Source organism: Vulpes lagopus, chromosome 2, assembly GCF_018345385.1.
Source record: "Vulpes lagopus strain Blue_001 chromosome 2, ASM1834538v1, whole genome shotgun sequence".
NCBI lineage: Eukaryota > Metazoa > Chordata > Mammalia > Carnivora > Canidae > Vulpes > Vulpes lagopus.
This window is the reverse complement of record NC_054825.1, coordinates 46,981,257-47,008,858: the sequence shown is the minus strand read 5'-3', so window position 1 is coordinate 47,008,858 and position 27,602 is coordinate 46,981,257. Positions and strand designations below refer to the sequence as shown.

The 27,602-nt window shown below is 36.8% G+C and overlaps 1 protein-coding gene across 4 annotated transcripts in view; it reads left to right on the top strand.

Annotated features, from left to right (window-relative positions):
* LRRC49 (leucine rich repeat containing 49) overlaps positions 1–26,579 on the top strand; it is a 150,523-nt gene extending 123,944 nt beyond the window's left edge. For all 4 annotated transcript variants that reach the window (XM_041736103.1, XM_041736112.1, XM_041736130.1 and 1 more), the window contains 5 exons: positions 277–514; positions 8,576–8,761; positions 12,040–12,149; positions 16,516–16,669; positions 25,933–26,579. In XM_041736103.1, the coding sequence (XP_041592037.1) occupies positions 277–514; positions 8,576–8,761; positions 12,040–12,149; positions 16,516–16,669; positions 25,933–26,136 (892 nt within the window). In that variant the 3' untranslated portion in view covers positions 26,137–26,579. The remainder of the gene's footprint in view (positions 1–276; positions 515–8,575; positions 8,762–12,039; positions 12,150–16,515; positions 16,670–25,932) is intronic.
* Positions 26,580–27,602: the final 1,023 nt, after the last annotated feature.

Below are 27,602 nucleotides of genomic sequence, written 5' to 3'. Positions count from 1 at the left end.
ATAGGATATCAGTACCTTTAATTGACATAAATAATTTGGGTTTAAAGTGGTATTTTTTTTTTTTTTGTTCTGTGCCTCTTTTTTTGAATTAAAATGTATAACTAGAAGAATACACAAGTTCCCAATATTCTATTGAAATTTAGTGTTTGGTGCTCTGGGTTTAATTATTGAAATCAAAAAATGAATTTAAAATTTCAAATACCTTTGCCAACAAGCTTTTATTGTCTATTATTTATTTTTCATGATAAGATTTTCATTGTATGCTGCATTTTCCAGGTCTCTGGACTCAGGACTCACCAGTGCTTTACAAGGTTTATCTGTCACAGACACACACCTTGTTGAAGTGGATGGGGACACACTTTCTCTATATGGCTCAGGAGCACTGGAATCTCTAGATCGGAATTGGAGTGTTCAGACAGCAGGAATGGTGACAACAGTGTCCTTCACTTTCATAGAATTTGATGAAATTGTCCAAGTGCTTCCCAAATTGAAGATTAAATTTCCTAATTCTCTGGTAAACATTTCCTTTTGGTAGTATATTTGAATTATTCTCAGTCATGACTTGTGTGTTCAGGCCAAAGACCTGTTTTAACTTTTATTTATGCAGTTCCTATCTGGCAGGGAGACTAAGCTTTTGTGTTGATTTTCTGGATCTGGGATTTAAATTAGTATTCATAAGTGGCCTTGAAATTCTCTCTCTATATAATAATTCTTTGTGGGATATAAAGGACTAATATAATTTCATTCAAATTATGTATTTCTATTTATAAAGCACTCTTCAGGACTTCACCTAATCTTATAGTATGTATCCATTTATTCTACCCAGTATTAATGGGTATATAATTTTTATAGTAGTCTCCTAACAACATTTAAAATAATTTTAGTAGCTCATTTAGAATTAGTTCGAGAAGGAGAAAATGGTGGAGTAGGAAGATCCTAAGTTCACCTCATCCTGTGGATACAAGTAGATAACACCCACATTTGTGTAAAAACCCAGAAAATGACCTGAAGACTGGCAGAACAGACTCTCCAAAGCTAAATGTAACAAAGGGGCCACATCGAAGAGGGTAGGGAGGGCAGAGACAGCTCAAAAGGTAAACCGACTTGTGGGACTGTTCACGGGAGAGGAGAGGGACAGACCCCTATGCCAGGCCTCCCAGGGAGGGAGGGAAGACAAATCCCTCGAACATTTGGCTTTGAAAACCAGAGGGGCCTAACTCCATGAGTTCTTACAATCAGTGGGGATTAACCGTTGGAAATTTAAAAATAAGCAAACACGGCTCTGGGAGAGCCAGTGGGCAAGAGGAAACTAAATCTTTATCTTTAAAGATATGACACAACAAACTGCCCTACTGACATACAGTATAGAAGCAGCAGTTTGAAAAATGCCTGGGATTTATGGGAAGGAGATTTATTTACTGGCCTCAGAGCATGTGCTGGAGGGGCAGGGATCTTGTGGAGACTTTTTCCAAGAACAGAAATGCTGGCAGGTGCCACCCCCCCCCCCCACTCCAAGCCTAGATACACAGACACATGTAGGAACTAGCACAACACCAGCACTCTCCACCTAGCTTGTGAACAGCATGCACCATCCCCACATGCTTCTGTGAACATGCCCCTTCCATCCTGACCTGGGCAGGAGGTTTCCTGAGTGGCTGCCGGTCCCTCCCTGCAGTGGATGGATGCAGACCTTGGTGGCACCATGTACCCTGCAGCTGTACCCTCCTATGGGACCTGTCCCCTCTAATATGCTCTTGACCAGAGTCATTCCAAAGTGGTGCCACAAACCTGACACTGTGAAGCAGCCCCAAAAGGGGCTAACACTACTCCAAAGGGACTCTTGCCCTGGTCAGAGAGGAAGATAACAACACACACCAGTCTGACTGTGGCACCAGCAATGGGCTGGGGGCAGATATTGGGTCTGAGTGCAGGCCTTGCCCACCAGTGAATGCTTCTCAGGGGACAACAATGAGAAAGAGCCCTGCTCTGGCAAACACCTGGCCTGACTCAACTCAAGCCAAGACAGCCCCCCTAACTGGTCCACTAACAACATAGGGACCATTTCCCTCTCCCACAACGGGCCAAGAGCCATTGCAAGTGACTGGACTTAAGGCAAACACAGCTCAGCCACAACAGGGCACATGCAACACACACAGGAGATACTACTGAAGTGTACCATGTTCTGGTGAATAGGGGATATTGCTCTGCAAGGGCACTACAGGACTCTTTATTATAAGGCTGCTACTTTCAAAAGCAGGAGATGAGCTGACATTTTCAACACAGAGAAACAGACAAAGAGAGTTAGACAAAATAGGAAACAGAAATATGTCCCAAATGAAAGAGCAGGACAAAAATCACAAGAAAGCTAAATGGAATGGAGATAAGTAATGTACCTGATAGAGGATTTAAAGTAATGATTATAAAGATACTCACTTGAAAAAAGAGTGGAGGACTTCAGTGAGACCCTCTGAAGAGATTTTAAAAAACATAAAAAAGAACCAATCAGAGATGAAGAACTCAGTAGTTGAAATTAAAAATACACTAAATGGAATAAATAGTAGACTAGAAGAAGCAGAAGAACAGATCAGCAATCTGGAGGACAGAATAATGGAGAGCAATCAAGCTGAACAGGGGAGAGAAAACAATAAAATATGAAAATAGACTTATGGAACTCAGCAACACCATACGTGTAATAATCTTCACAGAATGAGGACCTCAGAAGAGGAGGACAGAGAAAAGGGGGCAGCAAATTTATTTGAGGAAACAGTAGCTGAAAACTTCCCAAAGCTGGGAAAACAGAAATCCAGATTCAGGAGGCATAGAGAGCCTACAACAAAATGAACCCAAGGGGGTCCACACCAAGACACATAGTAATTAAAATGGCAAAAAGTAGTGATAAAAGAATTTTGAAAGCAGCAAAGGAAGAGAAAATAGTTACATACAGGGATAACAGCTAATTTTTTTTCAGCAGAAACTTCACAGGGCAGAAAGGAGTGGCATGATATATTTGAACTGCTGAAAGAAAGAAATCTGCAACCGAGAATAATCTATTCAACAAGGCTATCATTCAGAATAGGAGAAGAGATAAAGAAATTCCCACACAAGGGTCATCTGGGGCTCAGTGGTTGAGTATCTGCCTTTGGCTCAGGTCATCATCCTGGGGTCCTGGGATAGAGTCCCACATCAGCTCCCCATGGAGCCTCTGCCTATGTCTTCTCCCTCTGCCTATGTCTCTGCCTCTCTGTATGTGTGTCTCACAAATAAGTAAATTTTAAAAAAAATTCCCAGACAAACAAAAATTAAAAGTATTCATCAGCACTAAACCAGCCCTACAAGAAATGTTAAAAGGGACTCTGAGTGGAAAGGAAAGACTCTAAGGAGTAAGAAAAGTAGGAAGCACAAAAGCAGTAAAATTAAGTATATCCATAAAAATCAGTCAAAGTCTCCAGAAAAAGATGTAAAGTATGACACAATATATCTAAAATGTGGAGGAGAGAGGGATAAAAACTTAGTGCTTTTAGAATGGGTTCAAACTTTAGCAACTATCAACTTAATATAGACTGCTATATGCATAAGATGTTATATATAAACCTAATGGTAACTACAAATCAAAAACCAGTAATTGGCAAAAAATAAAGAGAAAGAAGTCAGCAAACCATGAGAGAGAGTAAGAGAAGAAAGAAACAGGGAAGAACTACTAAAACAAATATAAAATATACAACAAAATAGCAATAAGTACATACCCATCAATAATTACTTTGAATGGAAATGGACTATGCTCCAATCAAAAGACATGGAATGATGGAATGGATAAAAAAGCAAGGCCCATCTATATGCTGCCTACAAGAGACTCTTTTCAGACCTAAAGACACCTGCAGATTGAAAGTGAAGGAATGGAAAAGTATTTATCATACGAATGAAAGTGAAAAGAAAGCTGTGGTAGCAATACTTATACCAGACAAAATAGATGTTGAAACAAAGACTGTAACAAAAGACAAAGACACTATATAATAAAGGAAACAATCCAACAAGAAGTTGTAATAGTTGCAAATACTTATGCACCCAACATGGAAGCACCCAAATACATTAAGCAGCTAAAAACATAATACCCCATTTATATCAATGGATACATCTTCCAAATTGATAATCAGCAAGGAGAAAGAGGCTTTGAAGGATGCATTGGACCAGGTGGATCTAACATATATTCAGAACATTCCATCCTAAACAGCAGAATACATGGTCTTTTCAAGTGTGCATGAAACATTCTCTGGAATACATCACATATTAGGCCACAAAACAAGTCTCAGCAAATTAAAAAAGACTGAAGTCCTATCACGCATCTTTTCTGACCACAACACTGTGAAACTAGAAATCAACTACAAAAAAAAAAAAAAAAATCAGGAAAGAACACAATGGATGAATACATGGAGGTTAAATAACATGCTACTCAACAATGAATGGGTCAACCAAGAAATCAAAGAGGAAATAAAAAATACATAGAGACATGAAAATGAAAACACAATGATCCAAAATGATTAGGATGCAGTAAAAAGTGTTCTAGGAGGGAAGTTTAGAGCAGTACAGGCCTACCCTAGGAAGTGAAAAAAAAATCTCAAAGCAACCTAATCTTACACCTAAAGAAGCTAGAAAAAGAAGAACAAACAAAACCCAAAATGAGTAGAAGGAAGGAAATAAAGAGCAGAAATAAGTGAAATAGAATCTAAAAATAATCGATCAATGAAACCAGGAGCTGGTTCTTTGAAGAGAGCAACAAAATTAATAAACCTTTAAGCCAGATTCATGTGAGAGAGAGAGAAAGAGGGCTCAAATAAAATAAAAAGTAAAAGAAATAACAACCAAAACCACAGAAATATAAAGGATAGAAGAAAATATTATGAAAAATATAAGCCAACAAACTGGATAACCTAGGAGTAATTTAAAAATTCCTAGAAACATATAAACTACCAAAAATGAATCCGGAAAAGAAAATTTGAATAGATTGATTACCAGCAATGAAACTGAATCGGAATAAAAACCTTCCAACAAACAAGTCAGGATCAGACAGTTTCACAGGTGAATTCTACCAAACATTTAAAGACAAGTTAATACCTATTCTCAAACTATTTCAAAAAATAGAAGAGGAGGAAAAGCTTCCAAATTCATTCTATGAGGCCACCATTAACCTGATACCAAAACCAGAGAAAGACGTACAATAAAAGAGAGCTACAGACCAATAACTTTGATGAACATAGATGGAAAAGTTATCAACAGAATACTAGCAAACCAAATCCAACAATACATTTTTTAAAAATTCACCATGATCAAGTGGGATTTAATCCCTGTATTGCAAGGGTAGTTCAGTATTTACAAATCAATCAACGTGATACATCACATCAATAAGAGAATAAAAAATCATACAATCATTTAAACAGATACAGTAAAGCATTTGACAAAGCACAAGATCCATTCATGATAAAAACCCTCAACAAAGTAGTTTTAGAGGGAACACACCTCAACATAATAAAGGCCATATACAAAAACTCATAGCTAACATCCTACTCAATGGTGGAAGACTGAGAGATTTGTCCTGGGATCAGAAACAAGACCAGGATATCTACTCACCATTTTTATTCAGAATAGTACTGGAAGTCCTAGCCATGGCAATCAGACAAGAAAAGATATAAAAGCCATCCAAATTGGTAAGGAAGAAGTAAAACTGTTTGCAGACAACATGATACTATACATAGAAAACTAACAGACTCCACCAAAAACTACTAGAACTGATAATTTAGTAAGTTCACAGGATACAAAATCAATATACAGAAGTTCACTGCATTTCTATACACTAATAATAAAGTCACAGAAAGAGAAATTAAACAGTACTATTTACAGTGGCACCAAAAATAATACCTAGGAATAAATTTAACCAAGGAGATGAAAGACCCGTACTCTGAAAACTATAAAACATTCATGAAAGAAATTTAAGGTGACACAAAGAAATGCAAAGGTATTCTGTGCTCATGGAATGAAAGAAAAAATATTGTTAAAATGTCCATACTACCAAAGGCAATCTATGCATTTAATGCAATCCCTATCAAAATACCACCAGCATTTTTCAGAGCTACAACAAACAATCCTAAAATTTGTATGAACCACAAAAATACCAAATAACTAAAGCAATCTTGAAAAAGAAGAACAAAAGTGAAGGTATCATAATCCCAGATTTCAAAGTATACTACAAAGCTAGTAGTATACTAGTAGTGTACTAGTAGTAATCCAAACAGTATTGTACTGGCACAAAAATAGATACATAGATCAATGCAACAGAATAGAGAGCATAGAAATAAACCCATGATTATATAGTCAATTAATCTTTGACAAAGGAGGCAAGAATATGCAACGGGAAAAAAAAAAACCTGTCTTTTCAACAATATTGTTGGGCAGCTACATGCAAAGGAATGAAACTGGACCACTTTCTTACACCATAAACAAAAATAAATTCAAAATGGATTAAGGATCTGAATGTGAGACCTGAAACCATAAAAATCGTAGAAAAGAACAAAGGAACTTAATTCACATGGGCCAAAGCAACTTCTTTCTAGATAGGTCTCCTGAGACCAGGCAAACAAAAATAGAAATAACCTATTGGGAATACATAAAAAATTTCTGCACAACAAAGGAAACAGTCCATAAAACTAAAAGGCAGCCTATTAAATGGGAGAAGATATTTGCAAATGACATATCCAATAAAGGATCAGTATCCAAAATGTATAAAGAACTTATACAACTCAACCACAAATACACAAATAATCTTTTTTTTAAGATTTTATTTATTTATTTATGAAAGAGAGAGAGAGAGAGGCAGAAACACAGGCAGAGGGAGAAGCAGGCTCCATGCAGGGAGCCCAACGTGGGACTCCATCCCAGGTCTCCAGGATCACACCCTGAGCCGAAGGCATCGCTAAACCACTGAGCCACCCGGGCAGCCCATACACAAATAATCTAATTTAAAAATGGGCAGAAGACATGAACAGACATTTCTCCAAAGAAAACAAACAGATAACCAACAGACACACGAAAAGATGTTCAACATCACTCATCATCAGGGAAATGCAATAAAAAACAATGAAATATCACTTCACACCTGTCAGAATGGCTAAAACCCAAAAGACAAGAAACAACAGGTGTTGGCTAGGATGTGGAGAAAAAGGAACTTTTATGTACTGTTGGTGGGGAATGCAAACTGGTGCAGCCACTGCGGATGAAGTATGGAGGTTCCTCCAAAAATTAAAAATAGAACTACTCTACCATTCAGTAATTGCACTACTAGGTATTTACCCAAAGAATATGAAAACACAAATTTGAAGAGTTATGTGCACCCTTATAGCCAAACTATGGAACTATGATGAATGGATGGACACTTGGGTGATATTTGGCAAGATTTTATTCTTTTTTAATGGCTGAATAATATTCCATTGTATGTAGGTATGAATGTATATGTATATAAGGATATATGCAATAAACATATATTTCATATATATATGTATATGTATGAAAAAAAAGAAAGATCAAAAAACAGACTCAACTACAGAGATCAAACTGATGGTCACCAGAGGGGAGGTGGGTGGGAGGATGGGCGAAATAGGTGAAGAGAATTAAGAGTACACCATTGTGATGAGCACTGAGTAATGTGTAGAATTGTTGAATCACTATAATGTACACCCGAAACTAATAGAACACTGTGTGTTAACTGTACTGGAATTAAAATTATTTAAAAAAATAAGGTTGAGAAATTAGCTTTTTCCAGTTTTTCCAATTAGCTTTTTGTGGTACTCTTATATTACTTATTAGTATGTATTTGTATTTGTAGAAACTGTGAGTTCTCCCTTGAGTTAATTGTGTTTTTCTCTGTTAGCCATATAATTTCCTTCACCTGCCCTCTCATAGTTCTTTTTCTTTTGCCACACCATCCTCCATAAAGAAGATAGATAGAAGTGGAGACAATATGTTCAGAAAAGAGCATCCAATTTCACAGAAAGAACACTTACATTAGCATTTCAGTTTTAATGATTTTCCTTTCCCATGGCCAGTTTAACTAGGCTGTGTAGTAATTGGCAAGATACAGGTAATAATGACTGATGCTTCTCAGAAGCATTGTGAGTCCTGTATTTATAAAATTCTGGATGTTTTATTTCTAATCTTTCCTTTGTAGATTTAATTTCACTGTAAAGCATATAAAATCACTGTAATGAAAAAAAATCACTGTAATGCCTAAAAATCTGAATTATTGAACATTTATTTACTTTTAAGGATCCTAGTTTGCTAGTAAATGGAGTGCATCCTTTGCAGATGGGAAATCACTTTGAATTCAATACTGGGTAGATTAATGGATTCCATCAATGATGCATCAGATGGATTACAATTACATAAATTTAGTAGATTCAGTTAATTTAATGTAATTGAAAATGTATTAGTCAAGCCTAAATTACAGATTTCTTGGGCAGTGATCAGTGAAACTTTAATTTTTAAGATGGTAATTCAATGTTTAACTCTTTTTTATGTTTTATCATTGCAGCACCTTAAATTCAAGGAAACAAATCTTGTAATGCTGCAACAATTTAATGCACTTGCTCAACTCCGTCGTGTCGACCAGTTGACAATTGATCCTCAAGGAAATCCAGTTGTCAATTTTACACTCTGGAAATACTATGTACTGTTTAGGCTGAGCCATTTTAGCATGCAGAAAATAAATGGGACCGAGGTAAGCTAAACACCAAGTCAACTGTAGAATGAAAATATTCCATTTTAGGGGAAATAGTAAAAAAGTGGCCAGGAATTTCAGGAACCATGATAGAAATTTTGAGAAATATTGTGGGTCTTTCCCAAATCTTGACATTTACAACATTAAAAAACTAAAAATCTATCAAAAAATAAAACCTCTAAAGCACTAGGCAGCCTTTAAAAATAGCAGCCAAATCATGGTGAAAAGCAAATACTTTTACTGTTGTTTGTAAATGTTCAGAGAAGTAAAATGTTGGTAGGATGACAGTTTTAAAAAAAAAACCACTTAGGTAGGTACTGTGATCTTTGTATGTTTCAAAGTGTTTTGCAGACTGCCGGGCACATGAGAAGGATGGGGAAGTAATACCCAAAGGTCAGCTGACAAGGGTCATGGTAGAGGAAAGGAGGAATAAAGTGAGAAAAAAGGAGAATGTATACAGGGAAAGAAGAATGGTTTAAAAAAGAAAAGAAATAAGGAAGAAAGGTAAAAGAAGAGAAAGTAAAAATGAGGAAAAAAGGAAGTAAAACAAGCATATGTAAATGTCTGGACTGCTTTAATAGTATGTAACAGCTGCCTATGGATTACCTGCACTGTATAACTCAGGCCCCGAATATTATTAATGAAGGGTTATTTTTCAGATTGATTCTGCTAAGTTTGTCACAAGGGTAATCTTCCTGCTATCCAAAGACCATGTTCTCTAAATACTGTTTTGGAAGAAAAGAGCGAAACTATGCTTCTTCCAGTCCTGTGGAATTCCTGCACTGAATTTGAATCATCCTCCAAAGAAAGAAAATCTCTAATATGCTGCCAGTATTATTACAATTATCTCTTAAAATTCAGAAGACCTCCTTATTGTAAAATGAGCTGTAATGAAATTTGCCAGTATAGTGGTAATAGCAACTGTATTTCTCTGCAGCTGATGTACTACAAGTACCTCTGGCCGAGCACTCCAAAAATCTTAGAGCGTTAAGAGACTGGAGAGCTTTGGGTCAGTGTACAACAGCTAAGTGAAATTTGCATCAACCATGGTAGGCTCATGACCACAGTATCAGCCGTCTGTCGAAGATGTAGGATAAATCTGGAACCTTTAGACTACTGATTTCTCCAGCTAGTTCCCAAGAGATTGGGTTCAGTCTTGTGTACTCTTGTATACTCCCTAATACTTTCCCAGAGAGGTTGTGAGTCATTGGTCAGACCTAATAATTACTCCCAAAGTTTTCCAAAGCTACCCTGGACTGGAAGTAGAATAGTTGTTTTGGCTCTGGATGAGTAGTCTCCTTCATTAATGGCCAAACTGTTGACTCCATTAACCTAAGTAGTATATTTACCCAGACATGGATCACTAATAGAGGTGTACCAATCTTTGTAAAACCTTGAAATAGGAAGGAATGGTACAATATAATTACATAAAATACAGAAGAATTATAAAGAACCAATATAACTTACTCTGATTTAAAGTTTCTAAAATGTCAGTGCCAGGGATATTTGACTCTTTATTAACAGCCAAAATAAAGCTGCTTATCTCAACCGTGTCAATGCGTAGTAATATTATCCTATGTACCTACTTTTCTTTGTATGTGAGAGAGAGTAATATTGCTTGAGGTAGAATTAAATTTGAATTGTGAGCATCAAGAAAAGATGGAGTAGTGGCTTGCACTGGCCACTAGGTGACTATGTTAGACCAAACAAACTTAGTTGTCAGCTAAAGGAAAGATTTGAGAACTGTGAACTCTGAAGGTCTTAGGGAACGTGTGAGTCTTCAGTGAGTCATGTATATAAGATGCTTGTGAATTATGGGTTTATTTTTTGAAAAACGACTGTGGAGTGTCTTACAGCTAGTATTAATGAATTTTTGTAAGTTCCAAAATTTAACTATACCCAGGTTTCTCAGCCTGGGTATAGTTACCTGTGACATTTTGGCCAAGTAATCCTTTGTTGTGGGAGCTGCCCTGTGCAATATAGAATGTTTGGCAGCATCCCTGGCTTCAACCCACTAGATTCTAGTGGCACCTCTCTGCTAGTTGTGATAACCAAAAATGTCTCCAGACGTCAAATGTTCCCTAGGGGCCAAAATGGCCCCTGGTTGGGAATCATTGAATTATTTAGACAAACAGATAGTATTTAAAATACAAGCAACTGGAGCAGCCCGGGTGGCTCAGTGGTTTAGCACCGCCTTCGGCCCAGAGTATGATCCTGGAGACCCGGGATCAAGTCTCATGTCGGGCTCCCTGCGTGGAGCCTGCTTCTCCCTCTGCTTGTGTCTCTGCCTCTCTCTATGTCTCTGTGTGTCTCATGGATAAATAAATAAAATCTTTAAAAAAAATACAAGCAACCTTACTTTATATTAAAGAAAATGTGCCTAGATATTAATCCAAGTCCCACTTTCAGCTTTTATTTTTAAAATTTTTTAAGAGATTTTTTTTAATTTGAGAGAGAGCACACAAGTGTGGGTGGAAGGGGGGAGGGGCAGTGAGAGAGGCAGAAGCAGACTCCTCACTGAGCAGGGATCCTGACAGGGGGCTCAATCCCAGGACCCCAGGATGTTAACCTGAGCCAAAGGCACACTCTTAATCTCCCAGGATCCTGAGATCTTGACCTGAGCTGAAGGCAGACTTGTAACTGACTGAACCACCCAGGCCCCCCCCACTTTTAGATTTTAGTACTTTCTTGGTTAACACAGGAATAAGCCCTCACAGAGAATACCTGTTAAGTTAATCCTTATACCTGGCAAGTTAATCCTTGTGGAGAGAAAGGTGGACATAATATTAGACTGAACAAGAGTATCCTTGTTTATCTAATGTTCCATCTCTAAGAAAGGGACAAAATTATTCTTACAGAAGCAAAGTATGAGCAATACCTTGCTTTACCTTTGACATATTAAAATGAGTCTATTCCATTGATACTTGAGAATTTTCACCCTAAATCATTTTACTCCAAGAAACTATAGGATTTCTGAAAAAAATTCATTCAGAATTTAAGTTGCCTCAAGTATAATTCTCAAGGAACACTGCTTTCAGACAGAGCTAACTTATCAACTCTATTGTCCTCTATCACCATGAGCCACATTTATACATCTTCATTCCAATTAAGTTAGGGAAGAAAGTGATGTCAATGAGAACTCTCCTCTCACAGCCCAGGAGGAGGTACTTTCCTGAACTAAAAGAAAATATTCATGCTACAAATTTCTTTGCAATTGCGCTAATTGTGCCAAGCTAGAGACAGTGTCATTTTGTCCCCTCTCCATTGTATCTCTTCAGGTGACGCAGAATGATATGATAATGGCTGAAAGGCTCTTTGGAATCCTAGCACACGTCGCATCTTCCGAGCTACCCCAGTACCGTCTGATTTCAATTCTGGGTGATGCCAGGTAATCTTTAATTTTTATCATTTTTATAGAATTAATGTAGGGCAGCTCTGGTGGCTCAGCGGTTTAGCGCCTCCTTCAGCCCAGGGCATGATCCTGGAGACCCGGGATCAAGTCCCACATTAGGCTCCCTGCATGGAGCCTGCTTCTTCCTCTGCCTATGTCTCTGCCTCTCTCTCTGTGTCTCTCATGAATAAATAAATAAAATCTTTAAAAAAAAAAGAATTTTGTACTAGGAAAAAGGAATCAATTTCACACATCTCTTAATTACCATTTATGCATCCTATAAACATTAATCCTAAGTTTGTCTGTGATTGGCCCTCTTCAAAGTGTTGGGGTATGAAGATGAATAAGACAAAATTCTTGCTCTTGTGTGGCTTATAAGGTAATAATTTAAAGATATATGTAAACAGTTAGAATGTAAATGTTTCAGATTTCAGAGAGGGCCATAGGAGTATAAGAGAAACCAAGTGCTGTTTGGAAGAACATAAGGGAAAGCTTCACAGAGGATGTAACATTTTATCAAGCTCTTTAGGAATGAGTAGGAGTTTTTCAGGTACAGGGTATAGGGGAAAGAGTTCTGCAAAGGTGCAAGGAATTGTAAAAAGTTTAGGATAATTGGAGCATGGGATAATTGTAAATAGTGATAGGAAATGAAGATAGATTTTGGTCTGATTTTTTTAAAAGAGTTTTGTAGTCCATTCAAAGCAAAAATAAATACTTGTGCTTTGTAATTAAGTACAATGATCATGCAATTAGATGTATATTCTGGAAAGGCTGCTATTTAAGCAGACAGAGATGGAAGAACTGGTGACTAATCAAGAGGCTCATCATGATAGTCCAAGAGGGAGATTCTGAAGGCATGAACTAAGACAGCGAGAAGACATATACCTGACACACACTGAGAAATTGTGCATGGATGGAAGGAGAAAGGTCAAGGATGGTATGTCAGTCATGATTCAGCTATAGATAAGAGAATTCATTCTGGCTAGAATTAGCAGAAAATGACTGATAGACAAAGAATTAGTTGTCTATACAATCATTGGAAGGGGCGGGGAAGCAGTCTGAGGACTCCCAGACTAGTAAAACAGAGCCAGCCCACCAAGCAAACTGCCACTATTGCTCAGGGCGCTAGCTGATAAGGAGACTGTCATCTCAGTTGCAACCTTCAGCATCCACTTGGAACCCCACTTTAACTACATTGGGGATCAGGAAATTCCCCACTCCTATGCCCAGAACCTGGTTGCAGAACCATGTTTCCCTAATGGAATTTGTACCCAGAAAATGGGTAACTGTGTGCTACCTCTACTCTCCACTTATCTCAGTTCTGGTTTCAGGTCTTACCCAAGTGTATCTGATTGGGAAAATCTAAATCCCATTAAAAAAAACCTGTAGAATTACTTGAAAAAAAGTTCCAAAGGAGAGAATGCTACAAAATGCACAGTGAATGCAAGAAATAGGAAGCATTGAATTAAAAAAAAACTAATGGTGTGGAAATAAATAAATAAAAATTATAGTTATCAAAAAAAATTAACGTATTAGGAAAAATAATTTAGTAACCTGAAAATAAAAATCCCAGAAAGTCCTAAGGCTAAGAAAGTTAAATTTGCTAAGTTTTTTGCCCCTTAGGAGTAATAATAGGTACTAATTAGCACCAGAAGTTGGTGGAAAAATACATGTTTAACTGTGTATATTAAAATTTTAAGGACTGCCATTAGGAAGAAAGACTAGATGTATAGATTCCAAACCACTAAAAGGAAAAAAGATCAACAAAAAGCTGGAAGGGAAGAAAAAAAATAAACACTAGTTATAATAATATTAATGAATAAAATTCCCCTATTAATCGATAGTAGTCATCAATAGCATTAAAAATTGAGTTACATGTTATATTTGAGAAATACCCCTGAAGAAAACAATATATAAAGTTTGAAAATAAAAGAATGAAAATATGTAACAGGGAAATGCCAACAACAGCAACAAATAAATCTATGAATATTAATACTAGTGATACTAGAATTGATGACACCAAAAGCTATAATCTACAAAAAAAGATGATAATCATGAAACTTAATGTAACTAAGCTCCTAAAGCTATCAACAAGTACAAGTATACATTAACAAATTCATGTTATGATAGATACGTATCTAATGGATCAGTAGATCAAATAAACCAAAATAAAAAAGAATATGAAGCATATGGATAACACAGTTAATGCACTTTATCAAATAATTCTATTTATGATTTTATTTCCAGACTCTTATTCCCAATTCAGAAACAAATTCTATTCAAATACCTGTGAAATGTTTGTGAAAATTGGACATATATTAAACTCAAAGAAAGTCTCCATGTTTTCCAAAAAACAAACAGATCACTGTTTTCTAATCATATCATAAAATTAGAAAATAATGAGCCAAAAATTTAGCCAGTTCATGGAAACACAAAGAAACAGGAGAAGCAGCTTGGTTTCCCAGAAAACAAAATACAACGCCTTTAAACTTAAAAAAGATGTTTAACCTCAAAGTCATAGACATGAAAATTTTAAAACAATAAGACAACTTTGTTGGGGAAAGACTACAAGTTTGATGGTATACAGCATGTTGAAACAGAATTCTTTTACAGCTGGTGGTGTAAGTTGAGGCAATTCTTAGCAATACCTAACAAATGTTAAATTTATGTTCCCTTTGGCTTAGTAATTTCACTTAACGGAATTTTTTTCAGATAGTGTTTTACATGAGCACAAGGATTTTCACTGCAGCCAGTGTTTATAATAGCAAAAATATGAAAACTCACTAGATTTCCACTAATAAAGTACCAATGACTTGCAACTCAAAAAATAGAGGTTCTGATGTGAAACAGTCTGTAAGATGTCTTAGAAAATAAAAATGCAAGTTATAGAGCAATTTTATAGTGTTTTGCAGTTTATAAGAAATGGGGCAGACATTTCAAAGATGTCCTTGTGTAATTTTTAAATATTCGATTTTTAAAAAATGTCTCCCCACATAGGGCTCCACTCAGCAGGGAGTCTGCTGAAAGATTCTCCTCCCCCACGTCCTAGCCCTCCCCCCTGCTCATTCTCTTTGTCTCTCTCAAATAAATAAATCTTAAAAAAAAAACAAACAGAATTAGTGAAAAATTGATTATTTGAAAAGACTAATGTAAGTGATATAAAATTTATAAATGCATAGCTTTGGTAATTAAAAAGCCAAGAAAATGCCGGTAAAGATCTATATGTTACTCACCTTCTTCTTTATAAAAATGAGAAAATTATACTACCTAAATATCCAAAACAAGGGCCTCATTAGGTAAATTGATTAATATCACAATTGAATTTTATTCATTCATTTAATTCTAATGACATAGAAAATGTTTATTGTATAGCATTGAATGGAAATAGGTATACAACACTGAATGTTTAGTATGATCTTAACTTTTTACAAAAATTCATAGGAAGAGCCTGCAAAAAAAATATATTGAAAGTGAACAGTGTTACAGATTTATAGAGATTTATGAGCTATAGATTTATGATTTTTATCTGTTTCTTCATACTTTTCAAAATGTTGCTCCTTAAAATTTCTAAAATTGCTCTTACGCTTTTAAATTGGAAAAGGGAAAAAAAGTTTTAAAAGATCTATTCCTCTTCTCTTCCCAATCTGTAGTTCAGTTTACAGTAAAGTAGTAATACCCCTTCACTTAGAGACACCCTATGTCTGGTGGACAGAAATCAACCTTCATTAGAGATGAGTTGCAGTTCTCTGTCTAGGCTAATGGGTGTGCCAGTGATGCTCTGAGCACTATTTATGTTCTTCATAATCAAATGAAGTTTCCAGTTTCATTATTTACCTCCTAGTAGGATTTTGCCCCATTATGCTAACACATGGAGGTTTGGGGTTTTGTTTATTTGGGTTTTGCCTAAAAGTTAAACCAGTATACCATCCCATTTTGTAGCTATGAGTAATACTACTGAGCTGCATAATGGAATTACATACTATTTGTGTGATTTATAAGAGGTAATATATGTTTTACAAAAGATAATGACTTAGAGAATTTGGCCTACTACACCTTTAATTGGGTTGTTTTGTGTTCTGTGATTATTTAAATTTTGTATTGATTTATTTAGGGTAGAGTTTGTTCCCTTTAGAAATGGTTGAGACATGTTTATGTTGATGATTGGTAGTTATGAAACAAAAGAATTTGGGTTGACAAGCTTAATTAGTAGAAAGATTGGGATATTGAACTGAGTTCAAATAAATAACTCAACCTCATAAAACAGACATTCCAAAAAGCATATGCTTCCCTCGAAAGTCAACAAAAAATAGACACATTTTAATAAATCTCTTGGTAACTCTCTATATCTCCTGTCTTTCTACAGAAAGAAGCAATTCCGGTATCTGCTAGAAACCAAGGGGAAAAAACCTGGACTTGTCAATGAAGAAAACAGCGATAGCAAAAGACTTGTAGGAGAAAACACAAACCGTGCTACGCTAAATTATACCACAAGAGACTTTTATAACGAAAGGCTAGAGGTAAAACCACCATCAGTCTTTGGGATCTGGTGCCTGGATATCTCCCACCAAATGTACAATCTTGGCGGCTGTACCTTCCCCACCCCCCATCCCCCCTTTAATCAGTGGCAGAGATAGCATGTCTGTGTCCTGGAAAGTTAGCCAGCCTTACATTGTGTACAGCTGGAGACAGTAGGCACCATGGCGTTAGGAAGAAGTAGAGCCCATAGTTCCAGTATCTTTATTTCAGCAGGAAAAAAAACATCCCAAAGAAATCTCTACCAAAAATCTAGACCAAAGTGGACCAAGGGTTCTGATCTGTCTGAATTAAGGCAAGAGATACGGGCTTGCCGTGAGTACTTCACTGGCCCATGTCAGGTTGCATCCTTGGTGTTCTCATTCACTGCTTTTCATTCTCCTACCCCATTGACTTCTGCATCCTTAATTGCAGGATATCATTTTAACCCTTTCTGTCTCCACTAGAAAAGCTGGAACTAATCCTTACTTGTGTTCAGAGGTTTATTTGAGGAATATAATGTTAGGGTGCTGCAAGGAAGCTACATAGGAGCTACAAAGAAGAAAAGTATGCAGGGCCTGCCTTATTGGAACTCATAAGAAAGCTGAAGAAACAAATCCCAAAGTAACAATAGAATGTGAAGTTTCTGCAAGAGATTTTGAGGGGACTGAGCGCAAAAGCAAGACAGAGAGCAGGAAGCACTGATTGAGCATCTTTAATGTGCAGGGCACCATAAGTTATATTTATAGAACTCACACAGCTTTTATATATGTAATATATAATTATAACATATATATATATATATATATATATACAAACACATATATATATATGGCAGAGAAATGGCCAGGCAAGTGGTTTTCAGATGGTTTTTTAATAGCCATGGGACTCTTTATTCAAACCATATTGTAACTAAAAGCCAGTGTGTCAAAACAGCAGAGCAGCAGTTGTTGTCGAGGGAAAAGGGGGGCTTCAGAGCTTCATTTGATTGGATCATCTACTCTTTTCCTTTCCCCTCATCTTACCCTCAATCCTGAAGCATCTCTTTGGAACCCATCTCTAAGGATTACAGCTTAAAAATAAATGCTTGAAAACTCAATGCCATCGATATTTTTATAGCATTCTAAAAGGTGTTCAGATTCTGCTTTAAATTCCTCTAGACTAAAAGAGATGACTGCTTCATGAGGTTTTGCTTTTTATCTGAACATCTCCATTGCTGAAGAAATTCTTATCCATGTGAGGCTGAAATCTGCCTCCTAATAACTTTGAATTCATGATCCTAGAACCATATTTTGTAGAAAAGACAATTAGTCCCTTTCTCATGAAAACTCTTTAAATACTTAAAGTTAATACCTTGAAGTCCCCAGTCCCACCCTGCCCACCACATTCATGCTTTCACTCATTCAAAAATGATGGTTAAGCACCTATCACACACACTGTTGGGGCTATAAGAAGTCACTGTCCTTATCCTCACAGATTTCACATCCTAATGGAGGAGATAGACATATACAGGGATGGGTATAAATCAGTATATCAAGAGAGTAGAGGAAAGATATCTTACCTAGATCAAGGGAGGCTTTCTAGAGAAGAAGCTTCCTGATTCCAGTCTTAAATGATAAAATGTAGCTATATGCAAAGGGAAAAGGGCAATTCTGAGAAATAGCAAAGTATGAATAAAAGGCATAGAAGCATTAGACAATCACAGAACCAGGAAGTATGAGCAGTTCAGTCTTCAGAAGCACAGAGATTGAGATAGCGGATGATAAGAGACTAGAAGGATAGTAAGATGGCTATGTGAAAGAATTGAATATAATTTTTGGTCCGTGGGAGCTTCCTGATGTGGTCAAAACAGGAAAATGAAAGCCAAACTGACAGGATTACAAGTCCTTGTCTTCTAGAAGGCACTCGGTTCTGTGAGCCAAAAATTAATACTAATTTCAATAAATGACATTTAGAAAAATATCAAAGAACTGCATGCAAGACAAGAACAATTTCATAGAGAAATCAACCAACTCTTTAAAAAACAGACAATTCCAGTGATTTTTAAATTGTTCAAGAGTATTGAAAAAGAAGGAAAACTTCTCTGTTTTTCTTTTAAGGCAGACAGTTTAACATTGAATCTAAAACCTGTGAGGATTGGCACAGAAAAAGAAAAGCCAGACCCAAAACCTAACAATATTGATGATGCAAAAATCCTTTTAAAAAAGAGGGAAGTATCAAAACTATAGCAGAACAATAAATGAATAAAAAAGCATTACAGCCAAGTGTAGTTTCTTCTAGGAATACAAGGAAGATTCCTATCAGTAGATTGATCTAAGGTGAGAAGGTGTGGTTATTTCTGTAGACATTGAAAAGCCATTTCACACAATTCAACATCCATCCTAAATTTTTTTAAATCAGCAAATAGGATAAATAGAAATTGGATCATGCTTCATGAGGAAACTCCAGAAACATTAGCATTAATTAATGGTAGGTAGAATTTTGAGTAAGATATTCTCCATGATTCCCACACCCTGGTATCCACACTCTTGTATCATCCCCCTTGTAAATGCAGGTAAAATGTGTGACTTGCTTTTCACCAATGGAATATGGCAAGGGTAAAGGGGTTTTGCTGATATAATTAAGGTCTCTGATCAGTTGACTTTGAATTAATGGAAAGGGAGATTATCCTGCATAAGCCTGACCTAATCAGGCAGGTCCTTTAAAAGAGGATTCCAGCTACTGCTGGCCACCATGCGAGAGGGTCACATAGCCAAGAGCTGCAAGAAGCTCCTAGGAGCTGATAGCAGCAAGAAAAATGGGGCTTCAGTTCTACAACTATAAGGAACTGAGTCCTGCCAACCAACAGCACCTGGGTTTGGAAGATGACCCAAGCTTTAGAAAGGAACACAGTCTGACTAACATCTAGACTACAGCTTTGTGACGTTCTGAGCAGAGCACCGGGCTTGGCTGTGCCTGGATTTCTGATGCATGGAAACTGTGAGAGGATAGATAGCTGTTGTTTTAAGCCACTGAGTTTGAGGTAATGTGCTGCACGACAGTAGAACCCTAATGCATCACTGAAGTCAGCTTCAAGACAAGGATGTCCCATCTCGCCATATTATTCATCGATACAGACCATGCGAAGAGGCAAGAGAAAGAAATTAGAGGTAACTTGAAAGAAAGGGAGTGAACTTGCTATTTGCATACAATAGTATTGAATCTCTGGAAATCCCAAGATAGTTGAGAAACTATAAAAAGCTGTAAGAAAATTCAATAATGAAGAGAAATCAACAGCTTCGATGTAAGTAAATAACAACTAGGAAGAAAAGACCCAGATGACAGCAGCAACACAAAAAGCTAAAATACCTAGTAATTAACTAATAAATATGCTTGATTTCTGTGAAGAATTTAAAACATTAATGAAGCACAACAAAGATTTACACAAATGGAAAAACCTTACCATGTTTTGGATAAGAAGGATCTAAAGCAAAATGTCAGTTTTCCTTAAGTTAATTTTAAACTTTAATATGATGTCAATAAAAATGCCAAAAATTTTCATTGAGGTTTTTAAAGACAAGCTGATCCTATGGTACATATGGGAAAAGCATAAAAACTCTGAAAAAGAATATTGAGAATACTAGCACTACTAGGTGTTAAGTTATAAAGTCATATCAGGGCAGCCCGGGTGGCTCAGTGGTTTAGCACTGCCTTCAGCCCAGGGCGTGATCCTGGAGACCTGGGATCAAGTCCCATGTCAGGCTCCCTGCATGGAGCCTGCTTCTCCCTCTGCCTGTGTCTCTGCCTCTCTCTCTGTGTGTCTCTCATGAATAAATAAATAAAATCTTTAATAAAAAACAATAAAGTCATATCAGTTAAAATAGGATGGTCATAAAAAGATAGTCTAATGGGACAGAATAGAAAATTCAAGTATACATTCAAATACAAAAGAAAATTTATTATAAAGAATAATCTCAAGTCATATGGACTATCTAATAAATGACTTAGGAATAATTAGGGAATTAAGGGAAACAAGCTAGATTCAAATATTATATCAGCATAAATTCTAAATGGGTCAGAGATTTTAAAGTTTATAATAAAAATATAAAAGTTCTTCAAGAAACCCTAGAAAATTTATGTGTGGCATTGGCATGAAAAAAACACCTTTAAGTGGGGAGAATAAGCAAAGACAAAAAAATGAAAAAAAAATTATTTGCAACTAATCTTCCTAAATGATAAAGAACTTTTAGAAATCAGTAAGAAAAGGGGTCAACAACCAAATACAGGCTATGTTACCTATTTTAAAAATAAACTTAAATAATATACCATATACCATAACAATAAATACAGTAGGAATGAGTAATAAAATATGTATAAGCCCTCTATGTAGAATATTATGAAATTTCATTGAAAAACATGGAAGGATAACTAAACTAAATTTCTGTTCAAGGACAGAAATTTTCTACATGGGAAAGATTCTTCCTAAATCCATCCATAAATATAACATAGTTCTTTTTTTTTTTTTAATTTTTTATTTATTTATGATAGTCACAGAGAGAGAGAGAGAGGCAGAGACACAGGCGGAGGGAGAAGCAGGCTCCATGCACCGGGAGCCTGATGTGGGATTCGATCCCGGGTCTCCAGGATCGCGCCCTGGGCCAAAGGCAGGCGCCAAACCGCTGCGCCACCCAGGGATCCCAATAAATATAACATAGTTCTAATCAAAATTTGGACAGGGATATTGTAGAATGTCACCAGTTGATCCAAAAGGTATCTGATAGAGCAAAGAACTTAAAATACACAAGAGTAAAAGTGGGGAAAACTCGCCTCACCAGATATCAAGGATTATTGTTAAACTATACTAATTGAGGCAGCAAAGGAATAAATAAATAGGCCTGAGAACAAAATAGAGAGTCAGAGCTATCCCATGTATAAGAAATACATATATCCCACATATATGGGGATATAGATAGGTATTGTAGATAGTAAAGACAATTTAATAAATGGTCCTGAGGAAATTGCATATCAAATGAGAAATGCAAATGAGAAATGCATGTTGAACCCTTACTTCACACCATGCAACAAAAATGAACTTCAGGTCAAATGGAAACCCAAGAATGAAAAGCAAAACTTTAAAGTTTTCATTGAAAATGTAGGTGAAAATCTTTATGACCTTGATTACATAGACTGATTTTCTAACACCTGAAGGGTACAAAACTAGAAGAAAAAAATGTCATGAATTTGACAAGATCATTGTTTTGTTTTTTTAACAAAGGAATAGTTTCAGTGGAGTGGATGCAGAGTCTCAATTGAAGTGGTTTGAGCAGAAAATAAGCAATCAGAAAGTAAGGACAAGGAATGTTGACTGCCATTTTGAGAAATGTCAAAGGGAGAAGGAATCTGAAGCCACATAATTTTGGAAAGAATACTTGGCCGGTAGGAGACGGGGATGTGAGCCACTGATTCTACCACTTACTACCTGAAAGACCTTGCCCTGGTCCCTTAATCACACCCTTGACTTACAGTCTAGCATTCCTACATGTAGACCCTGCTCCTCACCTATTGAAAAATATTTAGATCATGGCAGCATAGAGTGCTTAGTCAGTCTCTCTCTCTCCGGTGTATCCTGAGTTGTTGAGGGAATTTAATTATAGTGAGTTCCTCACAAATCAGGCTAAGCAGACCTTCCCATTAAAAATATGATATGTATAATTATACATACGACATGTATAATTCTGTTGCTTGATAGCTGCCCATCCATGCTCCTGACTCATTTTTAAAAAGACCTAAGATGGATGTAGAGTTGGAGAGCTGACAGGGACTAGTGATTCCAGTCCCGTTCTTAGACAGATGAGGAAGACTGGAGACTCAGATGAACTACTCTGGATCGCATGGTGAGTTACAGACGGGGCTGCCTCTAGAACTCAGACCTCCTGATTACTGACTGTGGACTCTTTCACGGTATATCATGCCGTTTTCTGAAGTCTTCCTCACCACAAAAGGCTCTCTCTTCTCTGAACACTGATTAGATTTGCTGTCTAACCATCTCATTCAGCACTTAGTTACTGTTTAATATTTTTTACTTAATATTTTGTATGTGTAGGCCATACACATACATACACTAGTCTCTCCAGCTAGTCTGTAGGTCCTTCAAAGACTAGAGTTTTCCCTGGGGAAGGATTTAGTAGATGATGTGTAATCCTCAGTGAGTCAACTTGTGTTGACCTTAGTTTCCCATTTACGAGATGGAGATGTGAATTCTATCCCAGTACAAGTACCATTATAGCTAAACTTGCTACACAACAAATCTCATCTCTGGCCTACTTTTTTTCCAAACCATCTTCATGACAACAAAGTTTTAGTTTAATGAAATAAATAATTATATGCAGAGTTCATCTCATCAGGATTGAACTTGTACAATACTTGCTTTATGAACCCCACAGGGATACCATGGGATAGGAAAAAAAATAAGTATATGAAAGCATTTGAGAATGGAAAAAGCATTATTCAAAGAGCAATAACTCCTTGACGGGTCAGGGCAAGAGAGGTATCTCTAATGTGCTTTTAACAGGATCGTTCTGGACAGGCAGAGTGAGTCGTCCTGGCAGATACCTGATGAGTTTAGAGTATACTTCATGGAGATGGGAGTAATTGGCTTGGAGGAGAGAGGAAATGATGAAGTAAAACTGCTTTCAAACACAGTTACTGAATTAAGGGTTATTATGGCAGATGCAATTCTGTAGCAACATGTTTATAAAGAAGTGATAGAAGGAGCCTATAGCAAGAAATTTTAAAGCACCAAAAATTGCAATATGCCAATTACAAAAAGTTTAATTTGTATTATGTATAAATTATTTAACAAAATACATCATTTAAAAATTCTTCACATTTGTGTTATTCCAAAATACATCATTTAAAAATTCTTCACATTTGTGTTAACTTACTGTAAAAATTTTTTAGTATTACTGCTAGGACTTTCTTTGTTAAAAAGCTCAAAATTTGGGGGTGCCTGGGTGGCTCAGTTGGGTAAGCGACCGACTGGTGATATCAGCTCAGGTCACGATCTCGGGGTTGTGAGATGAAGCCCCTCATTGGGCTTGGCTGGGCATGGAGCCTGCTTAAGATCTTCTCTCTCCCTCTGCCCTTTCCCCCATAAATACATACATACATACATACATACATACCTCAAATTGTGTTTTAAGAAACTTAGCAATGTGTGAGTCGTTCATTAAATATGCTGTATGCCTTTTATTTGTGTAAATGTATTGCACGTTGTAAAATATTGCTTGTTTCAGCTATTGATCAATCTCTGGTGATTCACACTTGTCTTTCTCCCTGGTAGCCCCTGCGTAACCCAGATTTACTGAGTGTTAAAAGGGAACAGCTCAATGCTGTTCTCATCAACAAGCTAACTTAGTGCAGGTGACTAAGTCCCAGGCCATATTTCAGAGTTAAAGAAAGTTAGGTTCATCGGAGAAGTAGCCAGCTGGAACCATTTGTTATTTATCGCTCATCACAATCTGTACATATTTTTATATGAGGTCAACTCATGACCAGTTGTTTTTAGCACATGATCTAAATCAGGTTGGCATGTTGACCCCTGAATGGTGAGTGATTATTTAGAGAAATCTTATATGTCATAAAAAAATTTCCAAAAAATATGCCTTTGTTAGGGAAAGTTAGTGACAATTGGGGCTCATCATTAACTTATGTTAATTAATCAAGAATCTAAAACATGTTTAGTTGCTTTAGAAATTGTAAAAATGTGGAAAGGGAAGAGAAATAAAAAAAAGGGAAGAAAAAACACTCATGGCCTCACAACCCAAAGGCAATCTTATTGATACTTCAATATAATTTCTTTCAATAATTTTTATACCTTTCCTAACTTTTTTATGAAAATTTCAAACATACAGCAAAGTTAAAAGAATTTTACAGTAAATACCCATACACCCAAACCTAGATTCTGCTGTTAATACTGTACTATAGTGCTTTGTTACATAGCTATACATTGACCTGTCCTCTCTTCATCATCCATCCACCTTATATTTTTTAATGCATTTCAAAGTAATTGCAGACATTAGCATGCCTAAGTAATTCAGCATGCATATGATTAATCAGAGTTCAGTATTTGATATAGTTTCTTCTTTTGGGGTAAAATTTATATACAGTGATATACATGTGTGTAACCCAATCTCTATCAAAATTTTATTTTGTATTTTTTTCCATTTAACATTATAATGTATTTCCCTTGTTATTACAAGTCTTTGTAAGTATAATTTTATGACAATATCTGTTGATACTTTAACTCTTCAATACATCTTGAAATTATTTTGAGTTAGAGGTTTCAATATATTTTTTTTCCAAATTAAACGTATTGTCTCATTGACATTTATTATTTATTTCCTCCTTCATTGATGTGAATTGCTTTCCTCTAATTCCGATTGTCTGATCTATTCCATTAATTTTTCCGTATATATTATGGCACTTTCCATCATCATGCCTTAATACTCCTCACAAGTATGAATAGCCAAAATAAATGTTGAATTCTTATGTTGAACATATGGCTTCATTTCAGCTGCTAGGGTGAAATTGAGGCCCAATGCCTGAATAGCTTTAGGCCCCAAATTCCCCTGTTGTGTTTCAGACCCAGATTTTTCATTTGCAGACTTCCAGACCCATAGGTTGAGCAGGAGCACCGTTTCTCTCAAGGCCAAGTTCTGGGTCTCAGACTTAAGTATATTTCCTCTTACTCCTTGTACATTTTTCCCCAACCTTGTCCAAACGGTCTAGGCTAGTGAATCCGTGCAGTGCCACTACACAATTTCCTAAAATATAGACCGAATTCAGAGTATGGTGTTTCAGGTATGCATATGGATATTAACTGGCCCTATGCCGATTAAGATTGTCAGTATCAGTGCCCTGATAGACTTACCACTAGAAGCCATGAATCTGTGCATTCATCTGTCTTGTGTGAGGTAAACTCCCTTAACTGAGAAGGGAAAAAGTCTACCAACAGAGAAATGGTAGTTACGATCCAGGTGATTCCAGTAAAGAAACATATCTTCTAGCAGAACTAACACAGGCAGGAGTGGACTGAGAAGTAGAGAGCTCCTTGTTGCTGTCTTTACTCAAACAGAGTAAAAGAATTAAGAGTTTCTAGAAAGTACTCCTGCTCTGAAGGGTGAGGCTCAGAACACATTATTTCCTGTTACTCTGGTTCAGCTAATTATTCTTTTGACTGTTTGATTAATTATGATTTGATGCAAAATTTTCTCTTTTTTTTTAACAGGAAATAAAGGAAAAAAAGAAATTCTGCAAGATGTATATGGAGGACCTTGTGAAGGAAGCCACGGAAATCAATATGAAAAATGAGGCTCTGCAGAAGCTTTGGCCGCAGATGTTCATTGAGCTTGTTAGGGACGCAGTCATAGAAATCCGCAATAAAAGTTCCTACATGAAGCTTTGCCTACAGCAGATAACTGACCAAAAATAGAAATGGCTTTAAGTTACAGTTGATTTTAGTGGTTTTGTGTTTTTGAAGGTTAAAAACAAGTAGGTTAAACATGTTGAAACAACACTATCCTACAAACTAGAAAGCCTAGCATCAAAGCACCACTGCCCACTATTCCTGTAGTTAAAGGGTAGGAAGGAAGGAAGGAGAGAGAGAGAGAGAAAAGGGAGGATTGACTTCCTCTGGAAGCTGACCAAACAACCCTTGGTGACTAAGCGATCTTGAGAACTAGCTGGGCCTTGCACCGCGTCTCCGGCTCTTGCTTCGTCTGGCGCCCCTGCTGTAGCCCAAAGCACGTAGTGCTTGCTCATGTTTTAGCATGAGTTGCTTCTACCTACTTGCACCTGATAATTTCCAGTTATTTGCTTTTTATTTCATGTCATGATTTCAAAGCCAAAAATACATTCTTTTTTATGAGTGAAGAATAAACTTATTAATAAATTAGTAAAAAAAAAAAAAGTGTTTGCCTCCTTCATCCACTCAGGAGTGTCATATTTCTTATATGTTCCTCTTTAGCTGAGTGGGAGCCCTTCTCTTCACATACATAGGAAGAGGTTCCATTCTTCCAGGGATGCATCCACAGGGTTCGTGGGGTCAGTGTGGGCAGAAAATATGGAAACGAGTTCAATGGAAGCAGGAAGAAAATGCTTTGTCTGAAGGGACCCCCAAGTGAGTGTGAAATGCAGTTATAGATCAGCAAATCTTCTCTGAAAGGGTTCTTTTTTCAGGTAGTTATGTGTACCTGTACCCCAGAACTACTAGGGATTTGTGGGTGAAAGGTTCTAAGTTTTTCAATTCTGTTCGAAGATCAAACAGGTAAATATGACGTAAGCGGGGGTTTGTCTTCGTTCATGCTGGTGACAGGTCAATAAATAGGAATCCTCCAGTTTGCTCAGATTTTACCTGGCAGCTCTTACGGCAGCAGGACCCCCAGGAGGTGCGACAGTGAGAGTGGCAGTTTCAGGACAACAAAGTCATACAGAAATGCTTGGAAGGTAAGCTTCCTGTGCAGTTCTAATGAGCTTAGTGCTCAAGTTTAGATGGTTAACGATGTTTCAGAATGCGACCTTTTAAATCATACTGTCCTGGGTTTGTGTGTATCATGGTGCTTAAGATACCAGTTTACTAGCTTGTGACCCATGTGAACCACACCTGCCTTATAATACTACCTACCTTCTGTGGTGTTGTGAGAAGCAAACGAGAGGATGCATTGAAAGCATTCATCATGCCTGGCACACAGCGAACACCAGTGAATGAAGCTATTCTTTTAGAAACACGTTGAACCACAGAATTGGTGCGCCTGGACAGGCTGAACTATTACGGTTTCTTGATGGTCCTTCAGCCTTTCAAAATTAAAACAGATGAGCCATCTCATCTGGCTGGTAAAGGGTGATTTTTCTCAGGGTTTCTATCTTGTTTGATATGGAAGTGAGATCCCATTGCGAGGA